This window comes from Dryobates pubescens, chromosome 5 (genome assembly GCF_014839835.1).
Source record: "Dryobates pubescens isolate bDryPub1 chromosome 5, bDryPub1.pri, whole genome shotgun sequence".
NCBI classification, from domain to species: Eukaryota; Metazoa; Chordata; class Aves; order Piciformes; family Picidae; genus Dryobates; species Dryobates pubescens.
Window position 1 is genome coordinate 1,435,296 of NC_071616.1, and position 11,606 is coordinate 1,446,901.

Below are 11,606 nucleotides of genomic sequence, written 5' to 3' on the forward strand. Positions count from 1 at the left end.
CCATGGCTTGGATGGGAGCACACTGTGATGGGTTAGGAACTGGCTGGAGGCTGAGCCCAGAGAGTGGTGGTGAATGGTGCCACAGCCAGCTGGCAGCCAGGCACCAGAGGTGTGCCCCAGGGATCAGTACTGGGCCCTGTGCTCTTTAACATCTTTATTGATGATCTGGATGAGGGCATCGAGTCCATCATCAGTAAATTTGCAGCTGACAGCAAGCTGGGGGCAGGAGTTGATCTGCTGGAGGGCAGAGAGGCTCTGCAGAGGGACCTGGACAGGCTGGGCAGATGGGCAGAGGCCAAGGGCAGGAGATTGAACACATCCAAGTGCCAGGTGCTGCACATTGGCCACAACAACCCCAGGCAGAGCTACAGGCTGGGGTCAGAGTGGCTGAGAGCAGCCAGGCAGAGAGGGACCTGGGGGTTGATGGTAGGCTGAACATGAGCCTGCAGTGTGCCCAGGCAGCCAGGAGGGCCAATGGCATCCTGGCCTGCATCAGGAACAGTGTGGCCAGCAGGAGCAGGGAGGTCATTGTGCCCCTGGACACTGCACTGGTTAGGCCACACCTTGAGTACTGTGTCCAGTTCTGGGCCCCTCAGTTTAGGAAAGAGGTTGACTTGCTGGAACGAGTCCAGAGAAGGGCAACAAAGTTGGTGAGGGGCTTGGAGCACAGCCCTGGGAGGAGAGGCTGAGGGAGCTGGGGTTGCTTAGCCTGGAGAGGAGGAGACTCAGGGGTGACCTTATTGCTCTCTACAACTACCTGAAGGGAGGTTGTAGTGAGGCAGAGGTTGGTCTCTTCTCCCAGGCAACCAGTACCAGAACAAGAGGACACAGTCTCAGGCTGCACCAGGGGAGGTTTAGGCTGGAGGTTAGGAGGAAGTTTTACACAGAGAGAGTGATTGCCCACTGGAATGGGCTGCCTGGGGAGGCGGTGGGGTCGCCGTCGCTGGGGGTGTTCAGGGCGAGGCTTGACAGGATGCTTGGTGCCATGGGTTAGTTGATTGGGTGGTGTTGGATGATAGGTTGGACACCATGATCTTGAAGGTCTCTTCCAACCTGATCTATTCTATTCTATTCTATTCTATTCTATTCTATTCTACTCTATTCTTGGTCCAGTTTCTCGGGGGGGGGGTGTTGAAAACAGGTCTTTCTGCGCTCAGTGTTCCAGATGTTGGTACCAGCTGCCTGCCAGCACATCCAGGCAGCCACCTGCAGAGCATCCTGGGGGTGCCTCATGCTGGGGGACTGGTTTTGTCCCTTGAAGTAGGATCTCCATTCATGTGCAAATAGGGAAGAGGATGCTGGCAGTCTAAGCATAAGCACAGCAGTTCTCCCCCTTCTTTGACCTGGACAAGCTGGAGAGGTGGCCCAGGTGAGCCTCATGAGGTTCAAGAAGACCAAGTGCAGGGTCCTGCACATGGGCCAGAACAATCCTCACTAGCAGTACAGACTGGGGGGAGGATGAGATTGAGAGCAGCCCTGCAGGGAAGGGCTTGGGGTGCTGGGGGGGAGAAGCTGAACAGGAGCCAGCAGTATGAGCTGGCAGCACAGAAGGCCAAGGGCAGCCTGGGCTGCATCCAAAGCAGTGTGGCCAGAGCTGGAGAGAGAGGATTCTGCCCCTCTGCTCTGCTCTGTGAGACCTCTCCTGCAGGGCTGTGTCCAGCTCTGGAGCCCTCAGCACAGCAAGGACATGGACCTGATGGAGAGGCTCCAGAGGAGGCCACCAAGATGGTCATGGGGCTGGGTGGAGAGAGGCTGTTTGCTGAGGCCTGCAGTGACAGGATGAGGGGCAATGGCTTCAAACTAGAGCAGAGCAGATTTAGATTGGATGTGAGGAGCAAGTTCTACACCATGAGGATGCTGGAACACTGCAACAGGTTGCCCAGGGAGGTGGTTGAGGCTCCATCCCTGGAGGTACTCAAGGTGAGGCTGGACAGGGCTCTGGGCAGCCTGCTCTAGTGGAGGATGTTCCTGCTGACTGCAGGGGGGCTTGGACTGGGTGGCCTTCAGAGGTCCTTTCCAACCCAGCCTATTCTGTGGTTCTGTGATTCTTCCAGAGCACAGGAAACCTGCTCTTGTTCTGAGCTCCCCTGCCCTTGAGCGCTGTTGGGAAGTGCCTCTGTCTGTGTCTCTCTGTGATCCGAGGTGGGACTGCCATGTGAAAAACCTTCTTGGGGCTTCTCTGCACTGCCAGAAATCTCAATGGGAATTCATTCCCTGCTCAGTTGTTCAGACAGAAATACTTTCCCCCCCCCTGTAGCTCTGTGCTTTTAAGCATCAGAGCAAGGGACACGTTGGGACATGCTGAAGGTTTAAGCGTGGCTGTAGCCAGGCTTCTGGTCCCCATCTAGGCTGGTGCAAGGATTTATTACTGTAATTATGTGCTGTGTCTCAGCTAATCAGCACAATGGCTAAATGGAAGGTTATTGCCATTGTGAAATCTCTGTGGTGAGGCAATTATCTCTGTTAATTGCTAAATCAAGCAACTCTATCACCCTGATTTAATCTGCCTCGATCCCTGCGGCTGCCTGGCCAAATACTCGCTGGAGACAAGCGGTGCCTCCCTCCTCCCTCCTGGGAAGTCCCCCCACAGCAGTGCCAGCTCCCCCCCTGGCATGTCTTTAGTTAAAACCGTGCTGTTGCAGCCCTTTGGGGAAGAGCAGGTTCAGAGGCAACTGGCTGAGCTCCAGAAAGGGCAAAACGCAAACAGAAAGAAAGCAAACACACAAAGAGACACCCAGAGGAACCTGCTGGCCACAGGTGCACCGCTCTGTCTCTGGGTGCAAATGCAGGGGCTGGGAGGTGAGCAAGGGGACTGCTGAATGATGGTGGAACCACAGAATGTCTTGGCTTGGAAGGGACCTTAAAGATCATAGGATCAGTCAGGGTTGGGAGGGACCTCAAGGATCATCCAGTTCCAACCCCCCCGCCATGGGCAGGGACACCCTGGGACACCCAGGGACACATGGCCAGAGCCTCAGCCAGCCTGGCCTTAAACACCTCCAGGGACAGGGCATCGAACCAGGATCTAGAACCCAAGCATTTCCCTCGTAAGTTATGCTAATCAGCTCTGCCAATAGCTGGCAGGCCTTCTGCTTGTCTCTTCTGGCAATAGCCCTCAGTATATGACAGCTCCTGGAAGCTGAGCTGTTCCCCTAAGGATCCGCGTCAGGAGGTGAACGCAGGTGCTGGGCAGTGCCAGGGACACGCATTGCCCTCCTGCCACCAATACTCTGCAGCTGAGACTGCAGCTCTGCATTTCAGAGAGCAAGGTGTGCACCAAGGCCCCGCTCAGAGCCCAGCCTTTCCCTGCCCACAGCAGAGGCTGTGCCCAGCAGCTGCCCAGCCGCCACCAGCAGGCTTTCATAGCATCATAGGATCAGCCAGGGTTGGAAGGGACCACCAGGATCATCCAGTTCCAACCCCCCTGCCATGGGCAGGGAGGTCCCACACTAGATCAGCCTGGCCAGAGCCTCAGCCAGCCTGGCCTTAAACACCTCCAGGGACAGGGCCCCAACCACCTCCCTGGACAACCCATTCCAGGGCTTCACCACTCTCATGGGGAAGAACTTCCTCCTCCCCTCCAGCCTGAATCTCCCCACCTCCAGCTTCATTCCATTCCCCCTAGTCCTATCACTGCCTGAGATCCTGAGCAGTCCCTCCCCAGCCTTCTTGGAGCCCCCTGCAGATCCTGGAAGGCCACAATGAGGTCACCTGGGAGCCTTCTCCTCTCCAGACTGAACAGCCCCAGCTCCTTCAGTCTGTGCTCACAGGAGAGGTGCTCCAGCCCTCTGCTCATCCTCCTGGCCCTTCTCTGGACACCTTCCAGCACCTCCAGATCCCTCTTGCAATAGGGGCTCCAGACCTGGAGGCAGTACTGCAGGTGGGGTCTCCCCAGAGCTGAGCAGAGGGGGAGAATCCCCTCCCTTGCCCTGCTGGCCACACTTCTCTTGCTGCAGCCCAGGCTCTGCTTGGCTTTCTGGGCTGCAAGTGCACACTGAGAGCTCCTGCTGAGCTTCTCCTCCCCCAGCACCCCCAAGGCTCTCTCCTCAGGGCTGCTTTCCAGCCAGTCACTGTCCAGCCTGCATTTGTGCCTGGGATTGCCTCCACCCTGCCCTTGGTCTTGTTGACCCTCCTGAGGTTGGCTTGTGCCCAGCTCTGCAGCCTGTCCAGGTCCCTCTGGATGGATCCCTTCCCTCCAGCTGTCTGCTGCCCCACACAGCTTGGTGCCATCAGCAACCCTGCTGAGGGTGCACTCAGTGCCACTGTCCATGGCACCCACAGAGATGTTGAACAAGCCTGGTCCCAGGACTGATCCCTGAGGGCCTCTGCTTGTCCCTGGGACATGGACCATTGACAGCCACTCTTTGGCCATCAAGCCAGTTCTGTATCCATCTAGTGGTCACCCATCAAACCCATGTATCACCAGCTTGGAGACCAGGCTGTGGGGTGGGACAGTGTGGAAGGCTGTGCTCAGGCCCAGGGAAACGACAGCAGTTGCTCACCCCTCAGCTATTAATGTTGTCACCCACTTCCAAGCCCTTCCTACTGAGGCTGCTGAATCCTTGGCCTTCACCTCCAGCCAGTGCTGTGAGATGGTTTGGTCACTCCCAGCATCTGGAGGCCCTGCAAATCCCAGGGTGTCCTAAGTGACTTACCCAGGAGCTGTTACTGATTCATAAGTTCATGGAACAGTTCATGGTTGGAAGGGACCTTAAAGATCATCCAGACCCAGCTCCCCCACCATGGCCAGGGACACCTTCCACTAGCCCAGGTTCCTCAAGACCCCATCCAGCCTGGCCTTGAACACCTCTAGGGAGAGGGCATCCACAGTCTGCCTGGGCAACCTGTTCCAGTGCCTCCCCACCCTCATTCTCAATAATTTCTTCCTCATCTCCAGTCTCACTCTCATAGTTCATGGAACAGTTCATGGTTGGAAAGGACCCTAAAGATCACCCCCACCATGGCCAGGGACCCCTTCCACTAGCACAGGTTGCTGAAGGCTCCATCCAGCCTAGCCTTGAACGCCTCCAGGGAGGGAATTATCCATAACCCCCCTGGGCAAGCTGTGCCAGAGTCTCCCCACCCTCTGTGTAAAGAATTTCATCCCCATCTTCAGTCTCAATCTCCTCTCTCCCAGTTCAAGGCCATTGTCCCTTGTCCTGTCACTCCCACCCTTGTCCAAAGTCCCTCCCCAGCTCTCCTGGAGCCCCTTCAGGTGCTGGAAGGCTTCTCTGAGATCTCCCTGGAGCCTTCTCTTCCCCAGGCTGAACAGCCCCAGCTCTCTCAGCCTGTCCCCACAGGGGAGGTTCTGCAGCCCTCTGAGCATCTTGGTGGCCTCCTTATTCTTTCACAAGCAAACTTCATGTGCTCTTAAAGGATGCTTAACACAGCTGGGGCTAAAGCTGTGGCACTGCTTCTTTATCTTTATTGCTATTATTATTATTATTATTATTATTATTATTATTATTATTATTATTATTGTTATTATTGTTATTATTATTGTTATTGTTATTGTTATTATTGTTATTGTTATTATTATTATTAACTGATGCTTTTATATTATTATTATTGTTGCTGATGCTTTTATGTTGTTATAATAGTTGTTATTACTGATGCTGTTATATGATTGTTGTTGTTGCTGATGCTTTTATGTTGTTGTTGTTGTTGTTGTTGTTACTGATGGGTTTCTATTATTACTGTTGTTACTGCTGCTGCTGCTGCTGCTGCTGTTGTTATTATCTTTGTGCCCTGGAACAGGGAAACACCTCTGCATCAGCTTTACTCATCTGCCTTCAGTAAACAGAAGCTCCAGCTGTACCCAACCAAGAGGCCAGCGCTGCCCTTCGGGGAGCTGCCGGCAGGGTACCAGCACCTGCACACCCAGCTGCAGTACGAGTGCATCTCCCCTTTCTACCGCCGCCTGGGCAGCAGCAGGAGGACCTGTCTGAAGACAGGGAAATGGAGTGGGAGAGCCCCTGTGTGCATTCCAAGTGAGTCTCCAAGTGGGGGGAAAAAAAACAACCCCACAGACAAACTGTGTGTGCGCGCTGAGGGCAGGGATGCATTCAGAGGGATCTTGAGAGGCTTGGGAAGTGGGCAGGTGCCAGCTGCATGAGGCTCAACAAGCCACAGTGCAAGGTCCTGCAGCTGGCTCAGGCCAAGCCCAGGCACAAATCCAGGCTGGGGGCAGAGTGGGTTGAGAGCAGCCCTGAAGAAAGAGACTTGGGGCTGTTGGGTGCTGAGCAGCTCCCCAGGAGCCAGCAGTGCCCTCCTGCAGCTCAGCAGGCAGCTGTGTGCCAAGCTGCAGCCAGAGCAGGGTGGGCAGCAGGGCAAGAGAGGGGATTCTGCCCCTGGGCTCTGCTCTGCTGAGACCTCACCTCCAATCCTGCCTCCAGCTCTGGTGTCCTCAGCATATGAAGGACACAGAGCTCCTGGAGAGGGTCCAGAGGAGGCCACAAAGATGAAGCAAGGGCTGGAGCAGCTCTGCTGTGAGCACAGGCTGAGGGAGCTGGGGCTGTGCAGCCTGGAGAACAGAAGGCTCCAGGGGGACCTTCTGGTGGCCTTCCAGTATGTGCAGGCGGCTAGAGGAGGGCTGGAGAGGGAACTTGATGAGGAAATGAGAACACCTCCCTCTTGGGTCCCCTTTCCTCAGTCTGTGGAAAAGCAGAGGACGTCACCCTGCAGAAGACTGCCACCCCCACCAGGTGGCCCTGGCAAGCGGCGATCTACCGGGCGGCCAGCGGGGTGAAGGAGCACAGCCCGCGGAAAGGAGCCTGGATCCTCATCTGCAGCGGGGCCCTGGTCAACGAGCGCACCGTGGTGGTGGCGGCTCACTGCGTCACCGACCTGGGCAAGGCCATCGTGCTCAGGGCAGCAGAGCTCAAGGTGGTGCTGGGCAAATTCTACAGGGACGACGACAGGGACGAGAAGAGCATCCAGAACCTGCGGGTGAGTGAAACGGCACCAGGCTGGGCGGTGCAGCTGACACCCTGGAGGGAAGGCATCCCTCCAGAGGGATGGCAGGGCAAAGCCTTCCACACTGTCCCACCCCACAGCCTGCTCTCCAGGCTGGTGACACAGGGGTTTGATGGGTGACCACTAGATGGATACAGAACTGGCTTGATGGCTGCACCCAAAGAGTGGCTGTCCATGGCTCCGTGTACCAGTGGAGGCCAGGGACAAGCAGAGGCCCTCAGGGAGCAGTCCTGGGACCAGGCTTGTTCAACATCTTTGTGGGTGCCAGGGACAGTGGCACTGAGTGCACCCTCAGCAAGTTTGCTGATGGCACCAAGCTGTGTGGTGCAGCAGACAGCTGGAGGGAAGGGATCCATCCAGAGGGACCTGGACAGGCTGCAGAGGTGGGCACAAGCCAACCTCAGGAGGGTCAACAAGACCAAGGGCAGGGTTCTGCAGCTGGGTGGAGGCAACCCCAGGCACAAATGCAGGCTGGGCAGGGACTGGCTGGAAAGCAGCCCTGAGGAGAGAGCCTTGGGGGTGCTGGGGGAGGAGAAGCTCACCAGGAGCTCTCAGTGTGCACTTGCAGCCTGGAAAGCCAAGCAGAGCCTGGGCTGCAGCAAGAGAAGTGTGGCCAGCAGGGCAAGGGAGGGGATTCTCCCCCTCTGCTCAGCTCTGCTGAGACCCCACCTGGAGTACTGCCTCCAGTGCTGGAGCCCCTATTGCAAGAGGGATCTGGAGGTGCTGGAAGGTGTCCAGAGAAGGGCCAGGAGGATGAGCAGAGGGCTGGAGCACCTCTCCTGTGAGCACAGACTGAAGGAGCTGGGGCTGTTCAGTCTGGAGAGGAGAAGGCTCCCAGGTGACCTCATTGTGGCCTTCCAGGATCTGAAGGGGGCTCCAAGAAGGCTGGGGAGGGACTGCTCAGGATCTCAGGCAGTGATAGGACTAGGGGGAATGGAATGAAGCTGGAGGTGGGGAGAGTCAGGCTGGAGGGGAGGAGGAAGTTCTTCCCCATGAGAGTGGTGAAGCCCTGGAATGGGTTGTCCAGGGAGGTGGTTGGGGCCCTGTCCCTGGAGGTGTTTAAGGCCAGGCTGGCTGAGGCTCTGGCCAGGCTGATCTAGTGTGGGGTGTCCCTGCCCATGGCAGGGGTCTTGGAACTGGATGATCCTTGTGGTCCCTTCCAACCCTGGCTGATCCTATGATGCTATGAAAGCCCGTTGGTGGCGGCTGGGCAGCTGCTGGGCACAGCCTCTGCTGTGGGCAGGGAAAGGCTGGGCTCTGAGCGGGGCCTTGGTGCACACCTTGCTCTCTGAAATGCAGAGCTGCAGTCTCAGCTGCAGAGTATTGGTGGCAGGAGGGCAATGCGTGTCCCTGGCACTGCCCAGCACCTGCGTTCACCTCCTGACGTGGATCCTTAGGGGAACAGCTCAGCTTCCAGGAGCTGTCATATACTGAGGGCTATTGCCAGAAGAGACAAGCAGAAGGCCTGCCAGCTATTGGCAGAGCTGATTAGCATAACTTACGAGGGAAATGCTTGGGCTCTAGATCCTGGTTCGATGCCATGAGCACGTTTCATACCTCGTCCCCAAGGATGGACAGCTCCAAGCTCCAAAGAAGTTTATGTCTGACTCCAGCTCCAAAAATAGCACCTCAGGGAGTTGATTTTTTTCCCTTCCCTTCCTTCCCTTCCCTTCCCTTCCCAAACCTTCCCTTCCCTTCCCTTCCCTTCCCTTCCCTTCCCAAACCTTCCCTTCCCTTCCCTTCCCCTCCCTTCCCTTCCCCTCCCTTCCCTTCCCCTCCCTTCCCTTCCCAAACCTTCCCTTCCCTTCCCAAACCTTCCCTTCCCTTCCCTTCCCTTCCCTTCCCTTCCCTTCCCTTCCCTTCCCTTCCCTTCCCTTCCCTTCCCTTCCCTTCCCTTCCCTTCCCAAACGTTCCCTTCCCTTCCCTTCCCAAACCTTCCCTTCCCAAACCTTCCCTTCCCTTCCCAAACCTTCCCTTCCCTTCCCTTCCCAAACCTTCCCTTCCCTTCCCTTCCCTTCCCTTCCCTTCCCTTCCCTTCCCTTCCCTTCCCTTCCCTTCCCTTCCCTTCCCTTCCCTTCCTTCCCTTCCCTTCCCTTCCCTTCCCAAACCTTCCCAAACCTTCCCAAACCTTCCCTTCCCTTCCCAAACCTTCCCTTCCCTTCCCTTCCCAAACCTTCCCTTCCCAAACCTTCCCTTCCCAAACCTTCCCTTCCCTTCCCAAACCTTCCCTTCCCTTCCCTTCCCTTCCCTTCCCAAACCTTCCCTTCCCTTCCCTTCCCTTCCCTTCCCAAACCTTCCCTTCCCTTCCCTTCCCTTCCCTTCCCTTCCCTTCCCTTCCCTTCCCTTCCCTTCCCTTCCCTTCCCTTCCCTTCCAGTACAAATAGAAAGTCTGGAGTCAAAATGAGGAGAAACACAGCAATTTTGCCTGTGTCTCCTCCTTTGCAGTGGGGGTGTGTGCCTCAGGTAGTTAATGGATTTCAGCCAAGGAATCACACTTAACTTTACTCTTCCCTCCCCTTTGTTTTGGTTTCTTTGTCTGAGTCCAGCTTCTCCTGACTTTTCCTGTAAGAACAGCATTTCCCCTGTAGGAATCCCATCTGCTCCTGGACTGGAGCAGGAAAGGTTTGTCCCCAGTGTGGTGTAATGCACTGGTCCCGTTGCATTTTGGTGGGAAGCAGGTTGAGTTCCCATCAGAACAGGGCATTCTCGTTTAAGGGCCGCACTCCCTTCAGCTTCTGCAGGCTGCAGATGACAAAATCTCTTCAGAAAGCAAGTGGCAAAACACAAGCTGCCTTGTTAACTGCCCGTGGTGCTGAGAGTGTCCTCAACTTGCTTTTCATTAGGAAGAGTTTCTTGCCATGAAAGCTTGTGCTGAAGTCCCAAGGCCAAGGCAAAAGTCAGGAGGTGCAGGAGCTCTTGGCGTGTTTCTCGTCGGACCGAGCGCCACGGTGGAAGAACCGTTTGGGAGCGGGGGCAGAGGAGAAGCAGGGGGGGTTGGAACTAGATAGACTCATAGGATCAGTGAGGTTGGAAAAGACCTCAGAGATCATCAAGGCCAACCTGTCACCCAACACCTCCTGAGTAACTAAACCATGGCTCCAAGTGCCACATCCAATCCCCTCTGGAACACCTCCAGGGATGGGGACTCCACCACCTCCCTGGGCAGCACATCCCAAGGGCCAATCTCTCTTGCTGGGAAGAATTTCTTCCTCAACTCCAGCCTAAACTTCCCCTGGCACAGCTTGAGACTGTGTCCTCTTGTTCTGGTGCTGGCTGCCTGGGAGAAGAGCCCAACCCCCACCTGGCTACTACCTCCCTTCAGGGAGTTGCAGAGAGCAAGAAGGTCTCCCCTGAGCCTCCTCTTCTGCAGGCTAAGCAACCCCAGCTCCCTCAGCCTCTCCTCCCAGGGCTGTGCTCCAGACCCCTCCCCAGCCTCGTTGCTCTTCTCTGAACATGATCAAGGGTCTCAATATCCTTCTTAAATTGAGGGCCCCAGATGATCTTTAAGGTCCCTTCCAACCTCAGCCATGCTGTGAATCTGCCAAATGACTGAAGGTGTCGTGGCAGGCTGGGCAGAGCGCTGCTGACCTGCCACGGCCCTTCGCTCCACGGCTCTCCCTTGTGTTTCCTCCCCAGATCTCTGCCATCATAGTGCATCCCAACTATGACCCCATCCTGCTGGACTCTGACATAGCCATCATAAAGCTCTTGGACAAAGCCCGAATCAGCAGTCGTGTTCAGCCCATCTGCTTGTCATCTCCTCACGACTTGGTTTCCCCCCCCGAGGACTTACGGATCATGGTGACCGGCTGGAAGGTGCTGGCCGAGGCCCGGGACGCGGGCTACAAGAACGACACCATCCGCATGGGGGCCGTTCGGATGGTGGATTCCCTGCTGTGTGAGCAGCAGTACGAGGAGAAGGGGATACAAGTCAGCATCACTGACAGCATGTTCTGCGCCAGACAGGACCACACAGCCTTCTCCAACATCTGCCCCGCTGAGACCGGGGGGATCGCGGCCGTGACTTTGCCGGGAAAAGCCTCTCCCGAGCTCAGGTGGCACCTGATGGGATTAGTGAGCTGGGGTTACGACAAAACTTGCAGCCTGGAACTCTACAGTGGCTACACCAAAGCTCTTCCCTTCAAAGACTGGATTGAGAAGAACCTAAAATAAAAAGCTGTGCCTGGAAATGAGCTTTTCTAACTCTCATCATATCTCTCGCGGTCTCTGCCGCTTTAGGCTTCTCATCCCGGCGATAAGCTGGGATCAGGTTCAGGCAGAAATCCTGGTAATTTGTCCTAGGACCAGATGTTCCATCAGGCTACTTTTGCTCGACCCAGGACAGAGGGGCTTGGTGCGTGAGAAGTGTTGCCACATTTCACCTGTCTCCCCTGGAGGGAGGACGGTGCTCTGCTCCCCAGTGTGACCTCCAGACACAGGGTGCCCATTCCGACTGAAAGCAGCCTGTAGCGGGGGGAGGGGTCCCCTGGGGGGGAGGAGAGCCAGCCTCTCCTGCAGATGCGTGTGGCTGAGGGGATTAGCAGTCTGGAACAGAGCAGCCTGCCTTCATTAGGATGGATGAGCTTGTTACAGTCTCTCCTGTCTATTGCCATACTCCAATGTAATCTTTC

The 11,606-nt window shown here is 56.2% G+C and overlaps 1 protein-coding gene across 1 annotated transcript in view; it reads left to right on the plus strand.

Annotated features, from left to right (window-relative positions):
- The window catches only part of PAMR1 (peptidase domain containing associated with muscle regeneration 1), a 115,957-nt gene extending 104,796 nt beyond the window's left edge, over positions 1-11,161 (plus strand). Inside the window, exons 10-12 of the mRNA XM_054161408.1 lie at positions 5,758-5,990; positions 6,653-6,948; positions 10,612-11,161. Coding sequence (XP_054017383.1) covers positions 5,758-5,990; positions 6,653-6,948; positions 10,612-11,148 — 1,066 coding nt within the window. The 3' untranslated portion in view covers positions 11,149-11,161. The remainder of the gene's footprint in view (positions 1-5,757; positions 5,991-6,652; positions 6,949-10,611) is intronic.
- Positions 11,162-11,606: the final 445 nt, after the last annotated feature.